A 21,109-nucleotide genomic window follows, 5' to 3' on the forward strand; every position below is an offset into this window, starting at 1 on the left:
AACCTTTTTATTTGTATTAAAGGAAAAGGCCATATCAGTGTAGTGCATATTACTGTATACTTGTAAATATTGTCCATTCTACAAAGAAAAACCCCCTCGATATTTGCCTGTCCTGGGAATGTTAGTCATTTAGATTTTTTATTTTACAGATAATTAGTGTAAGAATCTAGATTTCTTTTAAATTCTATTGATATAACAGTTGTAAGTACTGCCAACAATTCTTGCAAGTTGAGGCATACCTTTGCTGAGGAACTATTATAAATGAAACTATTTTAATCCAGTGCTGTGTTTAGTGACAGAATGCATTTATTTTGAACGGTAAACTCTTGGTCTGATAGGATGTTGTGATAGCGTAGCGTACTTTTAGATGAACAGTCAACTAGATTACCCTTGTTTGACAAGACATGTTTGAAAACCTAGATAGACTATGCTTCAATGTGGTCTTGCTTACAATCTTCCAGCTTTTGTTATGACATTTGTTAGTGGGGGACTACAATACAGACGTAAAATGGTTCTGTACCAAGTCTACCTTATCCAGGAAGTACCATGCGGTCAGAATACCTATTTTACAAGGGAGACATGACCTAGATGGCAGCTTAAAATATATGTCAAAGAATGCCTTACTGTATGGTGAGTTTTCAGTACTTTGTTCTTACCAGCACCATTAGTGTCAATGTTTGTCCCACATTTTAAACCCTAACCCTAAGCACGGAGTTGCATGGTGATGGCTGGCCGGCCTATTGCCACTGCCAATTTGAAGTGAGCACTGAGCTCAGATTATCCACATACCTGACACACACTTCATGCAGGCATTTTAAAGGAGCCATCTGTATCTGGTGGTGTAGGCTAGTACCTGTTCTGTTTAATCAAATCAAATGTTATTTGTTACATACACATGGTTAGCATATGTTAATGCAAGTGTAGCGAAATGCTTGTGCTTCTAGTTCTGACCATGCAGTAATATCTAACAAGTAATCTAACAATTTCACAACAACTACCTTATAAACAAGTGTAAAGGAATGAATAAGAATATGTACATAAAAATATATGGATGAGCGATGGCCGAACGGCATAGGCAAGATGCAGTAGATGGTATAGAGGACAGTATATACATAGGAGATGAGTAATAGGTATGTAAACATTATATAAAGTGGCTAGTGATACATTTATTACATCCAATTTTTCATTATTAAAGTGGCTAGAGATGAGTTAGTATGTTGGCAGAAGCCACTCAATGTTAGTGATTAACAGTCCGATAGAAGCTGTTTCTCAATCTCAAGGCTGTCTCGGTCCCAGCTTTGATGCAACTGTACTGACCTCGCCTCCTGAATGATAGCAAGGTGAACAGGCAGTGGCTCGGGTGGTTGTTGTCCTTTGATCTTTTTGGCCTTCCTGTGACATCGGGTGGTGTAGGTGTCCTGGAGGGCAGGTAGTTTGCCCCCGGTGATGCGTTGTGCAGACCTCACTACCCTCTGGAGAGCCTTACGGTTGTGGGCGGAGCAGTTGCCATACCAGGCGGTGATACAGCCCGACAGGATGCTCTCGATTGTGCATCTATAAAGGTTTGTGAGTGCTTTTGGTGACAAGCCGAATTTCTTCAGCCTCCTGAGGTTGAAGAGGCGCTGCTGCGCCTTCACCATGCTGTCTGTGTGGGTGAACCATTTCAGAATGTCCGTGATGCGTACGCCGAGGAACTTAACTTTGCACCTTCACTACTGTCCCGTCGATGTGTATAAGGGGCTGCTCCCTCTGCTGTTTCCTGAAGTCCACGATCATCTCCTTCGTTTTGTTGACATTGAGTGTGAGGTTATTTTCTTGACACCACACTCCGAGGGCCCTCACCTCCTCCCAGTAGGCAGTCTCATCTGCAAACTTGATGATTGAGTTGGAGGCGTGCTTGGCCACGCAGTCATCAGTGAACAGGGAGTACAGGAGGGCTGAGAACGCACCCTTGTGGGGCCCCAGTGTTGAGGATCAGCGGGGTGGAGATGTTGTTTCCTACCCTCACCACCTGGGGGCTGTCCGTCAGGAAGTCCAGGACCCAGTTACACAGGGCGGGGTCGAGACCCAGGGTTAATGACGAGTTGAGGGTACTATGGTGTTGAATGCTGAGCTGTAGTCGAACAGCATTCGTACATAGGTATTCCTCTTGTCCGGATGGGTTAGGGCAGTGTGATTGCGATTGTGTTGTCTATGGACCTATTGGTGTTGTATGTGGACCTATTGGGGCGGTTAGCAAATTGGAGTGGGTCTAGGGTGTCAGGTAGGGTGGAGGTGATATGATCCTTGACTAGTCTCTCAAAGCAATTCATGATGAAGGAAGTGAGTGCTACGGGGCGATAGTCATTTAGCTCAGTTACCTTAGATTTCATGGTAACAGGAACAATGGTGGCCCTCTTGAAGCATGTGGGAACAGCAGACTGGGATAAGGATTGCTTGAATATGTCTGTAAACACACCAGCCAGCTGGTCTGCGCATGCTCTGAGGAAGCGGCTACGGAGGCCGTCTGGGCCGGCAGTCTTGCGAGGGTTAACTCGTTTAGATGTTTTACTCACGTTGGCTGCAGTGAAGGAGAGCCCGCAGTGTCGGTGGCGCTTTATTGTCCTCAACGCGAGCAAAGTTGTTTAGTTTGTCTGGGAGCAAGACATCGTGGTCCGCGATGGGGCTGGTTTTCTTCTTGTAGTCCGTAATTGACTGTAGACCCTGCCACATACCTCTCGTGTCTGTGCTGTTAAATTTTGACTACTTTCTCTATACTGACGCTTAGGTAGTTTGATTGCCTTGTGAAGGAAATAGCTACACTGTTTGTATTCAGTCATGTTTCCGGTCGTCTTGCCCTGATTAAAAGCAGTAGTTTGTGCTTTCAGTTTTGCGCGAATGCTGCCATCAGTCCACGGTTTCTGGTTGGGAAGGTTTTAAGTCGCTGTGGGTACAACATCACCAATGCACTTGCTAATAAACTCTCTCACCTAATCAGCGTATTCGTCAATGTTATTGTCCGACGCTATGTGAACATATCCCAGTCCACGTGATCGAAGCAATCTTGAAGCGTGGAATCTGATTGGTCGGACCAGCGTTGAACAGACCTGAGCACGGGCGTTTCCTGTTTTAGTTTCTGTCTATAGGCTGGGAGCAACAAAATGGAGTCCTGGTCAGATTTTCCAAAAGGAGGGAGGGGGAGGGCTTGTATGCGTCGCAGAAGTTAGAATAACAACGATCCAGTGTTTTGCCAGCCCGGGTCGTATATTAGATATGCTGATAGAATTTAGGGAGCCTTGTTTTCAGATTAGCCTTGTTAAAATCACCAGCTACAATAAATGCAGCCTCAGGTTGTGGTTTCCAGTTTACATAGAGTCCAATGAAGTTCTTTCAGGGCCGTCGATCTGTCTGCTTGGGGGGGGGGATATACACGACTGTGATAATAATTGAAGAGAATTCTCTTGGTAAATAATGCGGCCGGCATTTGATTCTAAGGAATTCTAGGTCAGGTGAACAAAAGGACTTGAGTTCCTGTATGTTGTTATGATCACACCACGTCTCGTTAATCATAAGGCATACACCTCCGCCCTTCTTACCAGAGAGATGTTTGTTTCTGTTGGCGTGATGCGTGAAGAAACCAGATGGCTGTACCGACATAACGTATCCTTAGTGAGCCTCGTTTCCGTGAAACAAAGAACGTTACAATCTGTCTCTCTGGAAGGCAACCCTTGCTCTGATTTCGTCTACCTTGTCAAGAGACTGGACACTGGCGAGTAGTATACAGTTGTGGCCAAAAGTTGAATGACAAATATTAATTTCCACAAAGTTTGCTGCTTCAGTGTCTTTAGATTTGTCAGCTGTTACTATGGAATACTGAAGTATAATTACAAGATTTTCATAAGTGTCAAAGGCTTTTATTGACAATTACAGGAAATGGATGCAAAGAGTCAATATTTGCAGTGTTGACCCTTCTTTTTCAAGACCTCTGCAATCCGCCCTGGTATGATGTCAATTAACTTCTGGGCCACATCCTGATTGATGGCAGCCCATTCTTGCATAATCAATGCTTGGCGTTTGTCCGAATGTGTGTTTGTCCACCCGCCTCTTGAGGATTGACCACAAGTTCTCAATGGGATTAAGGTCTGGGGAGTTTCCTGGCCATGGACCCAAAATATCAATGTTTTGTTCCCCGAGCCACTTATTTATCACTTTTGCCTTATGGCCAGGTGCTCTGTCATGCTGAAAAAGGCATTGTTCGTCACCAAACTGTTCCTGGATGGTTGGGAGAAGTTGCTCTCAGAGGATGTGTTGGTACCATTCTTTATTCATGGCTGTGTTCTTAGGCAAAATTGTGAGTGAGCCCACTCCCTTGTCTGATAAGCAACCCCACACATGAATGGTCTCAGGATGCTTTACTGTTGGGCATGACACAGGACTGATGGTAGCGCTCACCTTGTCTTATCCGGACAAGCTTTTTTCCGGATGCCCCAAACAATTGTGAAGGGGATTCATCAGAGAAAATGACTTTACCCCAGTCCTCAGCAGTCCAATCCCTGTACCTTTTGCAGAATATCAGTCTATCCCTGATGTTTTTCCTGGAGAGAAGTGGCTTCTTTGCTGCCCTTCTTTACACCAGGCCATCCTCCAAAAGTCTTCGCCTCACTGTGCGTGCAGATGCACTCACACCTGCCTGCTGCCATTCCTGAGCAAGCTCTGTACTGATGTTGCCCCGATCCCGCAGCTGAATCAACTCAACTTAAAGGAGATGGTCCTGATGCTTGCTGGACTTTCTTGGGTGCCCTGAAGCCTTCACAACAATTGAACCGCTGTCCTTGAAGTTCTTGATGGGCCGATAAATGGTTGATTGAGGTGCAATCTTACTGGCAGTAATATCCTTGCATGTGAAGCCCTTTTTTGTTCAAAGCAATGATGACGGCACGTGTCTCCTTGCAAGTAACCATGGTTGACAGAGGAAGAACAATGATTCCAAGCACCACCCTCCTTTTGAAGCTTCCAGTCTGTTATTCAAACTCAATCAGCATGACAGAGTGATCTCCATCCTCGTCAACACTCACACCTGTGTTAACGAGAGAATCACTGACATGTCAGCTGGTCCTTTTGTGGCAGGGCTGAAATGCAGTGGAAATGTGTTTTTGGGATTCAGTTCATTTGCATGGTAAAGAGGGACTTTGCAATTAATTGCAATTCATCTGATCACTCTTCATAACATTCTGGAGTATATGCAAGTTGCCATCATACAAACTGAGGCAGCAGACTGTGAAAATTAATATTTGTGTCATTCTCAACTTTTGGCCACGACTGTACTCGGGAGCGGTGCGTGATGTGCCCGTCTACAGAGCCTGACCAGAAGACCGCTCCATCTGCGGCGCCGTTGTTTTGGGTCGCCGGCTGGGATCCATCCATTGTCCTGGGTGGTTGACCAGAGGATCCGCTTCGGGAAAGTTTTATTCCTGGTCGTAATGTTGGTGAGTTGACGTTGCTCTTATATCCAATAGTTCCTCCCGGCTGTATGTAATAAAACCTGGGGTAACAATGTAAGAAATAATACATAACTAAATTCTGCGTCGTTTCCTAGGAACGCGAAGCGAGGCGGCCATTTCTGTCCACGCAGACAGTGAAGAGAGTAAAGGAAATGACATAACACATCCACATCAACACTAGGATATCAAAGACTGATGTTTGTCAAAGGTTGAAAACATGTTAGCAATTCAAAGAAGTTCGAAATGATGCTTTCAGTATGTACACTTCACTGGCTTTCAGTTTTGGGTAAATGAGCCTCATGAAAATGGAAAGATTAGTGAAATCTATGTAGGTAGCTGGACAGGTAGGATGACTGACAGTGAAGGTGAACAGGTGGTCACGTGTCAGGCGACAGAGTAATGGATGAGACTGAGGCAGGAATTCCTTTAACCATAAAGTGGTATATTTACTGAGTAGTCAGTGCTGCATAACAAAGGAAACAATAACATGTATGCAATCAAATTCATAATCAAAGATCAAGTCATTATTAAACATAATTAGGGAATTCAACAATCCAGTTCATTAAGAAGTCAATAGTAATCATCCGTGAGTCATTTAGGCTCGTAACTATTTATCATAAATCATGAAAGAATACAAACAGTGACTGGTTATTCAATCTATAATCCCCATTAGTTTGATATCAAAGTCGATCAGTTAGCAAACAATGACGTTTCTCATTTCACCCTTTCAAACATCTTCATGTGTACATGTAATTAATTTCATTACATATTAACCATATCGATTGCATAATTGGCCTATGATGATCGGTAGGGCCGTGATCATTGACCATTCACATTACACAATATGTTTGAAGCGCGCGCTCCAAGCCGCGCTTCGCGGCAATAACTACAAACAATAGCTGATGGCCCACTCTCCCGATCGTAACAGATAGTTCAGGTGAAAGGTAACAGAGTCGGTGGACTTACGTGGATACATGGACGCACAGAACTTCTGGATCAGACTGAGTTAAGGAAGAGAAAGCAGCGAGATCAAGCGATGGCGTTTTCCTCTTATGGGGATGAGATCTGTCGGTCATTTCCACCTGACCTAATTAAAGCTTCCTGGCCCAGTTGAGTAAGTGGCCATCAATTAAAGGATTATTCCACCAACTCCATGCATGGGCCTTTTCTACAAAAATATTCTCAGAGGATGAATGTTAGACTGGTATGTCCATGTACGCCACACTATCTGCAACAATAGCCTATCAACACCAAGATGTGCTTATATTGCTAAAGTGCTTCTGAAATTATGCCTGTGCAGGCATCAAACCTTAACAGGAGGAAATAATTACAGTATTTGTGATGAGAAATAGAACAGCACTAACATCTGGTAGATAAGGGTAATAAGTAGCAATACTTTCTTCAGAAAATCAGTATGTGCAGGTCAACGTGAATAAAACATTTTTCCAACTGCTACCATTTGACACTAAATTTAAATATGAAATACTGCTTGTATTTTGTTTTTAAACTTTTTACAGAGATGAAACAAATATGTAGTTTGATTCATTTGTGAAAGAGATGGGCTATTTTGTAACCACTTTATTTTCGTGGTGCGCTCATCGCTTCTCCAAGCCTTTGATCTAACCGCCCTTTTGAAAGCATGTTCGATCCTTCCCTCTGTCAGATCGGGTTGCAAATGATAGAGCCACCCACATGCATGTGAGTTCTCGCCATAGAGATCATGACTAGGAAATAACCAATTTTTGCATGGACATTGCCAGTAGGAAAAGTAAATGGGTTGGAGCCATCAGCTAATGATCAGAGAGCATTGTCTTCTTAAAATTGGTTTGCGTAGTTTGTAAATGGCTTTAAGATATGACCGCCATCTAGTGGCCACAAATTAAATACAATATTTGGTTCAACATTCCAGCATCGCAGGTGCATCAAACTAAGAAGAAACTGTACTACTTTAAATTAAAGATACCCTCAATGACGCTGCCCATGCTGTCACATACGCGATAATGGCACGTGGAGACCTACAACGTTGCGATTTCTATACTTATCTATGGTTCTCACTAATGAGGATTAAGGGGAAAACAGGTGTATTCATTATGTCTTGCAACGGAAACCATTTATCGTTTAAGAACCAAATGGTACGAAACAACGTGGGACCTACCTGAATTTGTCCAATATAAACTCGTTTGTCAAAGCTTTTCCGTTTGGACTAAACGGTTTCTGTTGCAAAACATTTAGCAGCAGACGAAACGTTTTGCAACAGAATAGGCGTAATGAATACACTCCATGAATACCTACAAGGAATGCAACTAATTTCCTCATCAGTAACTATGCTATATCCTTGGAATATGCGACAGGCGTTTTTGATTTCATAGTTTGTTTTGTCCACCATGGCAAAGCAGTACGACGTTTTGCTCAGGTTGCTGGTTTTAGGAGATTCCGGTGTTGGGAAAACGTGTTTGTTGTGCAGGTTCACGGATAACGAATTTAATTCATCGCATATCTCTACTATTGGTAAGCTGTTGTTGATTGCAATCGGTTTGTTAGTTTGACAATTGATTCATGCAAGTTTGCCGCAAAATATGCGGCTCGCACAATAAGTGATTAATAGCAAGTAATTCTATACGAAAAGATGGAATGGACTTTCTTGTAGATTTATCATGCGATGCTTCACAAATCTTTGTTGAGGGACATGTTTCTGAAACGCTACTACGCCGTAGCCCTAACTGTATCAAAGGTTGTCTGTTAGTGCTACAAACTTAAACAGAGAATGTTTCACCGAGTGAGAACCTACTACAAATCTTTGAACCTGGTGATTGTTTTCTCACTTTCCATGTTCAACATGTAATTCCCCCTGGGCCCTGGCTATGGACAGTTTGTTTAGACACCCCAGTGAACCCACTGTGGACAGTGGAAGGGCTTAAAATGAGTAGGGCCTTGGTCACAATTTTTTTCAGAATCTGAGCGTGAAATACGTACACACTGGTCTCTAACATGTAGTCTCAGCAGTCCCATTACAAGACAGAATGTTGAACAAACTAATTTTCAACTTAGTTTATCTGTTGTCCGCGGATTTTGTCCCTATGTCGGAGGTAATCTGATACAAAATGTCAGTGTTATCAACCCGACCTAAAGTATTCTTGTCTATATTTCTGGTTTTAATTTTCAATACTGATGCAATTCGCACATGACAAAACACTTTCGCAATATAGCCAAGCCTTTACTGAATAGCAAACACGTCCAGCTAATTGCGAGGATAAACGTGCTTCAGTCCACTATACACGGTTAGTGTGTTGTGAATCACATGCAATGCTTCAACAGATTGAAAATATGAGCGAGAGGCTAGCGCCGCCTCAGTCGGGTAAACAACACTTTCCTGTGGATACCCTATATCCACCTAACCACCAAAAGGACCAGTAGCATGTACAATAGTGATCGGTCATTGGCAACAAACATATCTTTTTGAACGGATTTGTTTAGTGAAGGTCGTTAATAGGGGTGAAACGGTTACCGGTTTCACGGTTTTAGTATTACCGTTTTAATTATCATTAAAACAGTTTTTGATTACCGTGGTTTGAAAAAACTCAACCAAAGTCAACCTACGCCTGCTTCAGACTGTTGCTTTGTGGGCTTTGTTTTGTGTAAAATCATTGCGGAAGGCAGTGACAGTGCTGGGGAGATCTTTCTGCCTTCCAAGAGGACCAACTCTGAAGTGTGGTCGTACTTTGGGTTTTATGAGATTGCTGAGGGAAACGCAATCGAAGATGGTCACCCTTTCTGCAGGACCTGCAACAACAAAAAATTGCTGCGAAAGGGGGCAACACTTCAAATCTCTTGTCATCTTTGACCACCACCCGCTACTTTAAAGTGAATGCAAGGTAAGTTAACTTCTAGCTCAATGCATGATGTGGGGACTTCGGAAGGGGGGGGGGGGGTGTAATGGTTTGTCTAACTTACTAATGGCTTGTCAATCATGTAAACTGAAGCTTTCAGTGTTACCTACTCTTGTAAAACACTACAGTTGTTCTGCTGCTGTATGCATTGTGTGTCTACAGACTCTATTCGCCCATTGCACACGATAACACGTTATGTTGTTGTCACCCAACCAACATATTTTGTTCATTTAAAATCCGTCAGTCGTCGAATTGGTTGTAAAAGTGTTCCAACAGGAGAAACACGATAGACTCCTATACAAGACTCCTGTATTTATGTCAATTGTTGGGCTCATTGCATTTACTATCACTGTCTAAAGATGCATTTGTTTTTGTCAATTGTACATGGGGTCATTGCATATACTCAAATGCAACACAGAAGATGGACTGTATGTACAGTCGTGGCCAAAAGTTGAGAATGACACATTAATTTTCACAGTTTGCTGCTTCAGTGTCTTTAGATATTTTTGTCTGATGTTACTATGGAATACTGAAGTATAATTACAAGTGTCAAAGGCTTTTATTGACAATTACAGGAAGTTGATGCAAAGAGTCAATATTTGCAGTTTGACCCTTCTTTTTCAAGACCTCTGCAATCCGCCCTGGCATGCTGTCAATTAACTTCTGGGCCACATCCTGATTGATGGCAGCCCATTCTTGCATAATCAATGCTTGGAGTTTGTCTGAATTTTGGGGGTTTTGTTTGTCCACCCGCCTCTTGAGGATTGAGCACAAGTTCTCAATGGGATTAAGGTCTGGGGAGTTTCCTGGCCATGGACCTAAAATATTGATGTTTGTTCCCTGAGCCACTTATTTATAACTTTTGCCTTATGGCAAGGTGCTCCGTCATGGAAAAGGCATTGTTCGTCACCAAACTGTTCCTGGATGGTTGGGAGAAGTTGCTCTCAGAGGATGTGTTGGTACCATTCTTTATTCGTGGCTGTGTTCTTAGGCAAAATTGTGAGTGAGCCCACTCCCTTGGCTGAGAAGCAACCCCACACATGAATGGTCTCAGGATGCTTTACTGTTGGCATGACACAGGACTGATGGTAGCGCTCACCTTGTCTTTTCCGGACAAGCTTTTTTCCGGATGCCCCAAACAATCGGAAAGGGGATTCATCAGAGAACTACTTTACCCCAGTCCTCAGCAGTCCAATCCCTGTACCTTTTGCAGAATATCAGTCTGTCCTTGATGTTTTTCCTGGAGAGAAGTGGCTTCTTTGCTGCCCTTCTTGACACCAGTCCATCCTCCAAAAGTCTTCGGCTCACTGTGTGTGCAGATGCACTCACACCTGCCTGCTGCCATTCCTGAGCAAGCTCTGTACTGATGGTGCCCCGACTCTGCAGCTGAATCAACTTAAAGGAGACGGTCCTGGCGCTTGCTGGACTTTCTTGGGTGCCCTGAAGCCGCCTTCACAACAATTGAACCGCTCTCTTTCAAGTTCTTGATGGGCCGATAAATGGTTGATTTAGGTGCAATCTTACTGGCAGCAATATCCTTGCCTGTGAAGCCCTTTTTTTGTGCAAAGCAATGATGACGGCACGCGTTTCCTTGCAAGTAACCATGGTTGACAGAGGAAGAACAATGATTCCAAGCACCACCCTCCTTTTGAAGCTTTCGGTCTGTTATTCAAACTCAATCAGCGTGACTGTGATCTCCATCCTTGTCCTCGTCAACACTCACACCTGTGTTAACGAGAGAATCACTGACATGATGTCAGCGGTCCTTTTGTGGCAGGGCTGAAATGCAGTGGAAATGTTTTTTTGGGATTCAGTTCATTTGCATGGTAAAGAGGGACTTTGCAATTAATTGCAATTCATCTGATCACTCTTCATAATATTCTGGAGTATATGCAAGTTGCCATCATACAAACTGAGGCAGCAGACTTTGAAAATTAATATTTGTGTCATTCTCAAAACGTTTGGCCACGACTGTATGTGTGAGTAATTATTATTATTTCACAATGTAACAGAGGGGCCATGCATCAGAGCTGCCTCACCTGCCAGGGTTGCCAGGAAGCTTTTGTCCGTCCCAGCAACCAGCGTGCCATCAGTGTGTTCAGTGCCAGCGGGCGCATTGTCTCCCCTCGCAGATCACTACTTAAACCTGACAAAGTAAAAATGCTGACATTTTTACTTTTCAATCTCAAGTGAACAAAGATGCGTACATACAGGATGTTAGGCCAGCAGCACCTTGTTTCTTTATGAAGGAGAGAACATACATACAGGATGTTAGGCCAGCAGCACCTGGTTTCTTTATGAAGGAGAGAACATACATACAGGATGTTAGACCAGCAGCACCTTGTTTCTTTATGAAGGAGAGAACAGACATACAGGATGTTAGACCAGCAGCACCTTGTTTCTTTATGAAGGAGAGAACAGACATACAGGATGTTAGACCAGCAGCACCTTATTTCTTTATGAAGGAGAGAACAGACATACAATCAGTGCTGTTCATTAGCTTTGTTTAAATATTTTGTGTTATTTTAATGTCAACACCTGCACATTGGATTTGTTTACATATGGTTGTATTGTTCTTACATGCCCATTGCTTTACTTGTGTTGAATTTTATATGCACATTTTGATTTGCTTACTTAAGGTTGTGCTCATTAACCTGCACTAGGGAAACTTTTACCTCATGGCCACATGGTGCCATCTTTAATGTTATTATTTAAATGTTTATGCACACAAAGTGCATTGTGCTGCTCATTTTATTTGTTTGTTGATTTTCAATAACTTGCTGCAATGATTTCAGCGTATCAGCACTTTTTGAAAATTTCCAGCACATTTTAACAATAGCACGGTTATCAGTATTATCACGGTCATTTTGGTCACTATAATCGTGATATGAAATTTTCATACCGTTTCATCTGTAGTTTTTTTTTTTAGCTCAAAACAACGATTACTTAACTTCAAATAAGTTACAAAATATTTCTCTAAAGAGGGGGAATCCTCAATGCATGAACAATAAATAGTGGGGAGAATGTGTCATTCTGGTCCATGCACATTTTTGCATTTAAAAAAAAAACCTTTGTTGCAGGTGATCTAATAATTTATTCAGGTAAAAATGTATTTGAAAGAGCATTTTATGACAATGGTGGACTACTTTTTGGGCTTTACATTGGGTATTTGACAAGTTTCTTTGGTTCTATATATTTACTTTTTAAAGCATTTTGAACGGAGCCAGCTCAATCAAAATACTTGGAATTCCCGTCACTAATGTACAAACTGTAAAGGAAGTCTAAATATCATTTTATTCAACATTCTGCTTTGTAGAGACTTTTCCCAGCTAGCAAGAAGGAAGCAGCCCTCTTCCGGGGGGATGGAACTGATTGATTCGGCCCAGAATCTAAATGAATGACTGCCCAGAATCGGCCCAAGTACATCGGGCCGTTTCCGTCTACAGGAATTCAGCCGACTTTTCCGGCATCTTACCAGAATCCCCCCCAGAAGCTGCCCGATGCAAATTTAAATAAATGTATACAAAATTACCCAATTTAGTTATGTTAAATACTACTATTATACCTGCACAAAAACATTTTGTGTTGGAGGAAACACGCTAACTGTGTCAGCGTGCATGCGCCTGGCCCACAGGAGTCGCTACAGCTCGATGGGACCAGGACATCCCGGCCGGCCAAACCCTCCCCTAACTCGGACGATGCTGGGCCAATTGTGAGTCTCCTCATGGGTCTCCCGGTCGCGGCCGGCACGGGTCTCAAACCAGCATCTGTAGCAACGCCGTTTGCACTTCGACCGCTCCGCCACTCAGGAGGCTCCATCCACAAAGGTTTTCAAAGGAATCAAAATACTGCACAGGACACTTAAAGAATTTCATTTAAATGTTAATTGTTTTTTTTTCATCACAGAAACAATGAGAAAATAATGAAATGTTGATTTACACTGGCTGCTTTATATAATTATCAGCCCGAACCCCAAGTAATATATTTGGGCCAGATAACTCACACCGGAATCGACCAGAGCTCAGTCCCGGCATCCTAGCCATAAGTAATACTGCCAAAGGCGGCCGAGACTCGGACCACATAACGTAGGCCGGGTCTGACCTACAGTCGAGCTTCCCGACTCAGCCGGAATCGGCCCAGATCCACTGTGCTAGCTGTGTTGCGTCTGTTTTACAGCGACTTCTTTCAGACTGATATCCATGGAGGATCCATGGTAAGTCTGATATTTAGAGGAACAATTAGTCATGTTATTTGCCTAAGTGGTTATATTCAGATCTATCATCCTAATAACATGTTGTCTTGTGAAAAAAAGACATGGTTTAAATATAGGAGTAACTGAAGTTTTCAGCCAACATGTGTATGCATATGCACTCATTGTACAAAACAGTAAGAACACCTGCTCTTCCCATGAGACTGACCACACACACACAGGCAAAGGTAGTGAAACATGTACAGCGTGTCAAATTTGAATGTGCTCTCTCTCTCCCATGTGTCAGTGTTGGGGCACTAATTGGGAAGGCTGCCTCCAACACTTAGAGCTGGCATTTGTTAATCAAGGTCAACAGACAATCAGAACAGTTTCAAACATTACTAGACGCACAGTTTGGATTCACCAACAACACAGAGCTGACACAAAGACTTCACAACAGGATATGCTTCAGGTAACAGATTGGCATCATACAGTGCCTTAAAGTATTCACACCCCTTGACTTTTTCCACATTTTGTTGTTAGCCTGAATTTTAAAATAGATAAAATGTAGTTTTTTTTGTCACTGCCCTACACACAATACCCCATAATGAATTATGTTTTTAGACTTTTATAAATGAATTAAAAATGAAATGCTGAAATATCTTGAGTCTAAGTATTCAACCTGTTTTGTTATGGAAAGTTCAGAAGTAAAAATGTGCTTAAGTCACACAAGTTGCGATAATAGTGTTTTAACATTCTTGAATGACTACTTCATCTCTGTACCCCACTCATACAATTATCTGTAAGGTCCCTCAGTTGAACAACTACTGGTTGGGGGGTGGAGCAGACATTGAATATCCCTTTGAGCATGGTGAAGTTATTAATTACACTTTGGATGGTGTAACAATGCACACAGTCACTACAAAGTTACAGGCGTCCTTCCTAACTCCGTTGCCGGAGAGGATGGAAACTGCTCAGGGACTTCACCATGAGACCAATGGTGACTTTAAAACAGTTACAGAGTTTAATGGCTGTGATAGGAGAGAACTGAGGATGGATCAACAACGTTGTACACTCTACATGTTGCATTTATTTCTTTGTAAAGTGTTGGTCCCATGTTTCATGAGCTGAAATAAAAGATCCCCAAAATGTTCCATATGCCAACATTTCTCAAATTTTGTGCATGAATTAGTTTACATCCCTATTAGTAAGCATTTCTTCAAGCTAAGATAATTCATCCACGTGTCAGGTGTGACAAATCAAGAAACAGATGAAACAGTATGGTCATTACATAGGTGCACCTTGTGCTGGGGACAAAAGGCCACTCTAAAATGTGCCATTTTGTCACACAACACAATGTCATAGATGCCTAAAGTTGTGAGGGAGTGTGCATTTGTCATGCTGACTGCAGGAATGTCCACCAGAGCTGTTGCCAGATAATTTAATGTTAATTTCTCTACCCTAAGCTGCTTCCAACTTCATTTTAGAGATTTTGGCAGTATGTCCAACCGGCCTCACAAACGCAGACCACGTGTAACCACATCAGCCCAGGACCTCCATCTGGTTTCTTCACCTGCGGGATCATCTAAGAACAGCCACCTGGACAGTTTTTGAAACCAAAGTATTTCTGCCTGTAATAAAGCCCTTTTGTGGGGGAAAAAATCATTCTGATTGCCTTGGCTGGGTTTCTCCAGTGGGCGGGCCTGGCTCCCAAGTGGGTGGGCTTGGGCTGTGCCCCTGCCCAGTCATGTGAAATCCATATATTGGGGCCTAGTGAAAGTATTTCAATTGACTGATTTCCTTATGTACTGTAACTCAGTGAAATCTTAGAAATTGTTGCGTCTTATGTTTTTGTTCAGTATAAATTATTTAATTTTCAATACATTTGCAAACATTTCTAAACGTGTTTTCACTGCCATGATGGGGTATTGTGTGTAGATTGGTGAGATTATTTTATTTAATCCATTTTGAATTCGGACTAACACAAAATGTGTAAAAAGTCAAGGGGTATGAATACTTTCTGAAGGCACTGTATGATGCCAATCTGTTACCTGAAGAATATCCTGGTGTGAAGTGTTTGCCTCAGCTCTTTGTTTACTGTGTTTGGCAGGTGTGGTGGTTGTGACGGTAATGTTGCAAGCAGCTGACCTTTTGCACCTGACTATTTGATGGGTTTTTACGCTTCAACTGTGAAGCTATCACTCTCTCACACACACACACACCACTAACATTTAATGTGTATATTTTTCATGCAGAAGTCGATAGACAACCCAAGTCACGTCTTCCTTGGCCCTGCAGGAATGCACTGTAGTAAATAACAATTTCATTCCCTTTAGCAAGATGACCTCTAAAGACTGCTTGAAAGGACCTTTAAGTGGGTATCTAAGTAACCCAGTCCTCATCAGTATCCACTTATAGTTTGTGTCACTGTTACCATTAGCCCAGGGGTACAAATGTTAACCAACTAGGGATACATATTGACTAGTACAGGCTGTTTTGATGCACGAGTAGGATATATTGAGATTAGGCTACACTCTTTGAGGCTTCGGTAAAACTCCAGTCCGGCAATGGAAATATGAAGAATAAAGATACATGAAGGCACAAGCTCAGTAAGGAAAACCGGGGGGAGATACAGAATTCAACAAGATGGCCGATGGAGAAGATGGATAGAAAATGCAGCCAAGAGTAATACATGTTGGTTTGCAAAACTTAATTTTGCTTACTTTTTTTAGGAGTGGATTTCAAAATGAGAACATTACAAGTAGATGGCATTAAAGTACGAGTACAGATATGGTGAGTGAAAAGATCTTCCAGACAATGATTTACCATAATACAGTAGTGATTGACACACCTATCACAAATGTGAATTTTACGTTCTGTAAAACAGTGTTTGAAATAAGCTTTGCCTGTTGATTTGAGTAAGATTATAAATATTCTGAAATGTGGTCACATCCTGTAAAACTGGGAATTGCCTCTGTCTGTGTGCAGGGATACTGCTGGCCAGGAACGATACCAGACCATCACCAGACAGTACTACAGACGGGCACAGGTGTGTTCTCTATACACCAATAATCCCTGTTCAGGAATGAATAACTACCAGTTAAAAACAGTTTACACATCAAGTGCCTAGTCATGTGCTCACAATTTGTCATAACAGTCCCTCCCCTCTTGATCTTTCACTAGGGAATTATCCTGGTGTATGACATCACAAGTTCGAGCTCCTTTCAGCACCTTTTGAAGTGGGCTAGTGATGTGGATGAGGTAAGGCTAATACCTACTGATAAAACACAGCCCTCTCCATTCACGCTCTCATTCTTTTTGTCCCCCTTCTCCTTTTCTCGGGGTCTCTGTGTTTGACTGACCTAGTATTTACATCGTCTCTCATTGAACTGGTGCCCAGTCGTCTGTTTCTCAACCCTGTCACACTATTTCAGTTCGCCCCTGACAAGGTGCAGAGGATCCTGGTGGGGAACAAGGCTGATGAGGAGCAGATGAGGAAAGTTCCTAAAGAACAAGGAAGCAAGGTTGGTCTTTATCTAACTGTTTGACTCAGCCATAACAACTATTTTCTTCCATACACAGTTGAACATTTTCCATCCTTAATGAGCTCTTGTTACAGCTAGCAAAAACCTATGGAATGGAATTCTTTGAGACAAGTGCCTGCACCAACTGCAACATAAATGAGGTGAGACGTAGGCCTTAATGAGTCAATACCTTGGATATTGAACAAAAATATAAATGAAACATGCAACAATTCCTACGATTTTTCTGCGTTACAGTTCAGAGAAGGAAATCAGTCAATTGAAATACATTCATTAGGCCATAATCTATGGATTTCACATGACTGGGCAGGGGCACAGCCATGGGTGGGCATGGGAGGGCATAGGCCCACCCACTTGGGAGCCAGGCCCAGCCAATCAGAAGGAGTTTTCCCCACAAAAGAGCTTCATTACGGACCGAAAACTCCTCAGTTTCATTAGCTGTCTGGGTGGCTAGTCTCAGATGATCCCGCAGGTGAAGGAGCCAAATGTGGAGCTCCTGGGCTGTCGGGTGGATGAATTATCTTGGTGAAGGAGAAATGCTCACTAACAGGGATGTAAACACATTTGTGCACAATATTTGAGAGAAATAAGCTTTTTGTGCGTATGGAAATGTTTTGATATTTTACTTCAGCTCATGAAACATGGGACCAACACTATGTGTTTGCGTTTTTATATTTTTGTTTAGTATATTTATGTTATGTTGGGGAACATGAGGCAATTGTGGTGATATATTTTCTCTACATGTTCCAGTCATTCATCCGGTTGACACAGCTGGTTCTGCAGGCTCACAAGAAAGAGATGGATGCGTTCCAGGGTTCCACTAATTTATACCTAGACATGACTTCTCTTTGTGGAGAGCAGGACAAACAGGACAATGATGCAAACTCCCCGAAGCCCTGCACCTGTTAGCCGAAGGGCAACGCTCTCAACCTGGGGGTGTTTGGCTAGAAGAATGCCCTTGGCCCTGTGACATAATGGACATTGGAATGAGTAACTTATGAAATGTGAGAGTATGTTCTGTGCTTACTGAATATTGCTGTTGCTTATGCTCAGATGAATGCATTATCCTTTTTTGGCCTACTCACTGTTTTCTTCTTCATTCATAATTTCATAGTTACTTGGCTTTTTCATGTTTATTACCCTATTCTGCAACACCTAAACTGATGACACGCTGAGTTAAGTAGTCCACATGTAATAAGAACATTTGCCAGCTGAGGGGCTGTTGTCTGCAATACTCTGAAAGCTGCAACTCAGTTACTGGGTATACTTAAGCCTTCTGTATAATTTGTGTTGCCAAAATGTTGTGCTTCATATCACAAACAACTTTGCTGTCTACTTGAAATAACAAAAAGTATACTTACAAAGTAATTTGCTAAAAATATGAATTGTTGGACTATAGTGAAAGACAATCTGAGGCTCTTGAGTGGTCCTTTTATGAGGATAGGGTGGGCAGAGGGAAAGGCTAAATTATTAATACACAGAAATGGAATCCAAGCTAGCTGGAAGGGATAATTTACCTATGGAAGACTAACCCTTTACTCAGACAAGCATTAATGTTCAACTCAATCTTTGAGTATGTTGTGTGAATTTCACTGCTAATTCTAAGTGTTTTTTCCAGGTTGAAAAGCTGTAGCAAATGCCACACTGGTGCGTACACTATTATAAAGGACGTACACAAAGTGCGTACACTATTACATAGCATTATAAATGGCATTTAGTGTCACTGATTGCTGACTGTTTTGGTGAAGTTTTTTAATAGCTGTGCTAGCTATAAAATGTAATATTTTGTGTGAAATTAAAAGTCCACGTTAATTTATTGGTGATCTTGTAGTTTTTTTGTTGTGAGATTTACTAAAGAGGAGTTGAGTGAAGCCTCGGTCCTTTGAGTTTTTAAATAGAACTAGAAGATCAAGTAGGACAGTCCATTCAAAAAAAAAATCATATACTGGGAAAGGCAGGTAATGACTTGATAAATGGCTGATGGTGAGAAACTGATATAGGCTCTAGAATTAGCATAAAGCTGAATATTGTGCCCATATCATAATACATGGTTCCCTTCCTCATTATTCTCCCAGGAAAAACAGTCATGACAAACAACTGTAAATAGCTACAACCACAGTGCATTGTATTTTACATTAGATCTCTGGTGAATGCTTTGATACTGTGGAATACATTTTTACAAGATCAGATTCACAGCCGAGTCTGACTAAAACCACTAGGTGAAGATATAAAATGGCATGTTAAATGCCTAAATGAAATTTGTATGAAACACTATTTAGTGTGCAATTAATCCTGTTATGATATTATGCTGTTTTAAAAAAACATGCAAGGTATAACCATAGGTTTGATTTAACATGACCCTCTTCATACCGATCTATGCAAGTTTACAACCTGAAATATGAGCATGTCTGTGTGTATCAGTTTTCGGCAGTTATTTGACACCTAGGTAAGGTAAACGGTAGCATATATTTATTTGAAGTCAGATGAGCTGTGGTGGGATTAACACAGACACACTGGTCCTCACTTCTGCCAGCATGACCACAGTACAGGACCATGACGTTCATTTTTATTTTTTATTTTTATTTCACCTTTATTTAACCAGGTAGGCTAGTTGAGAACAAGTTCTCATTTGCAACTGCGACCTGGCCAAGATAAAGCATAGCAGTGTGAACAGACAACAACACAGAGTTACACATGGAGTAAACAATAAACAAGTCAATAACATGGTAGAAAAAAGAGAATCTATATACAATGTGTGCAAAAGGCATGAGGTAGGCAATAAGTCGAATAATTACAATTTAGCAGATTAACACTGGAGTGATAAATCATCAGATGATCATGTGCAAGAAGAGATACTGGTGTGCAAAAGAGCAGAAAAGTAAATAAATAAAAGCAGTATGGGGGTGAGGTAGGTAAATTGGGTGGGTAGTTTACAGATGGACTATGTACAGCTACAGCGATCGGTTAGCTGCTCGGATAGCAGATTTTTAAAGTTGTTGAGGGAGATAAAAGTCTCCAACTTCAGAGATTTTTGCAATTCGTTCCAGTCGCAGGCAGCAGAGAACTGGAAGGAAAGGCGTCCAAATTAGGTTTTGGCTTTAGGGATGATCAGTGAGATACACCTGCTGGAGCGCGTGCTACGGGTGGGTGTAGCCATCGTGACCAGTGAACTGAGAAGCCCCTGAGAAGCCCTTCTATGATCTGAAGTCCACAATGCTGGAGGGGGATTCAGTAGACTTCAATGTTTGTGTTTTATAGGAAAACTGTTCAGGTTCTCCCCATTTTAACTCATTGAGGTATGTGCGTCCAGTAGATGACTACCAGCCTGGCTTCACGGCCTTTGAGAAGTGTGACGTGAATGGAACCAACACCCACCCTGTCTTCGTCTATTTGAAAGACAAACTCCCCTACCCTGATGATGATCCACACTCCCTCATCCAGGATCCTAAATTCCTCACCTGGAGTACCATCAGCAGGACAGACATCTCATGGAATTTTGAGAAATTCCTGGTTGTGCCAGAGGGAGAGCCCTTTAAACGGTACAGCAAAAAATGTGAAACTATCAACATGGAGCCTGAAATCCAAAGACTGAGTCCAACCAAGACCTGAAAATAGCCTTGAAATGTTTTTCTTGTGCACTACTCTTCCTGCTACACAAATGACTTCACATTTATGATGATAGAGAGGACCTATTATGGTGTCCTCCATCCTTTTGAGGTTTATTGAACGAGGGTAATATTCTTAAAACCTATGGGAATATTATCTGAAGCCTTGTAAAGCTCAAGTGTTGTCGGTCATGCTGCGGTAGTTTGTCTTACTCATCATGTAATGAAAAGATGGAAAGCATCAGCTATATTTTGGTTGCTATAACATATACTTCTCTATGTATTTATTTGGAAAGTGAAGATCATGTTTAATTTGGCTCTATACTCCAGCATTTTGGATTTGAGATTAAATGTTTTGTGAGGCGACCGCACAGAATGTGACCTTTTTATTTGAGGGTATTTTCAT

At 41.9% G+C, this 21,109-nt stretch overlaps 1 protein-coding gene across 2 annotated transcripts; it reads left to right on the forward strand.

The window, feature by feature from the left end:
• The first annotated feature begins 66 nt into the window (after positions 1 to 66).
• Positions 67 to 18,914, forward strand: LOC129812861 (ras-related protein Rab-15-like). 2 transcript variants are annotated; one of them, XM_055864793.1, is made up of 8 exons: positions 67 to 5,465; positions 5,576 to 7,988; positions 16,289 to 16,349; positions 16,545 to 16,605; positions 16,740 to 16,817; positions 16,991 to 17,080; positions 17,176 to 17,241; positions 17,849 to 18,914. In XM_055864793.1, exons 2-8 carry the CDS (start codon positions 7,865 to 7,867, stop codon positions 18,005 to 18,007), a joined length of 639 nt encoding a protein of 212 aa, XP_055720768.1. In that variant the 5' UTR covers positions 67 to 5,465; positions 5,576 to 7,864; the 3' UTR covers positions 18,008 to 18,914. The 2 variants fall into 2 exon arrangements, with proteins under 2 accessions (XP_055720768.1, XP_055720769.1); XM_055864794.1 differs by lacking the exon at positions 67 to 5,465 and having other exon boundaries at positions 7,895 to 9,352.
• The last annotated feature ends 2,195 nt before the right edge of the window (positions 18,915 to 21,109 follow it).

This window comes from Salvelinus fontinalis, chromosome 16 (genome assembly GCF_029448725.1).
Source record: "Salvelinus fontinalis isolate EN_2023a chromosome 16, ASM2944872v1, whole genome shotgun sequence".
Classification (NCBI taxonomy): domain Eukaryota; kingdom Metazoa; phylum Chordata; class Actinopteri; order Salmoniformes; family Salmonidae; genus Salvelinus; species Salvelinus fontinalis.

Excerpts from the sequence above, each read along its gene's own strand:
- LOC129812861 (XM_055864793.1), top strand. The coding sequence starts at position 7,865 with ATGGCAAAGCAGTACGACGTTTTGCTCAGGTTGCTGGTTTTAGGAGAT. Across the intron at positions 16,818-16,990 it reads GGGCTAGTGATGTGGATGAG|TTCGCCCCTGACAAGGTGCA; the intron begins GTAAGGCTAATA and ends ACACTATTTCAG. Across the intron at positions 17,081-17,175 it reads CTAAAGAACAAGGAAGCAAG|CTAGCAAAAACCTATGGAAT; the intron begins GTTGGTCTTTAT and ends CTCTTGTTACAG.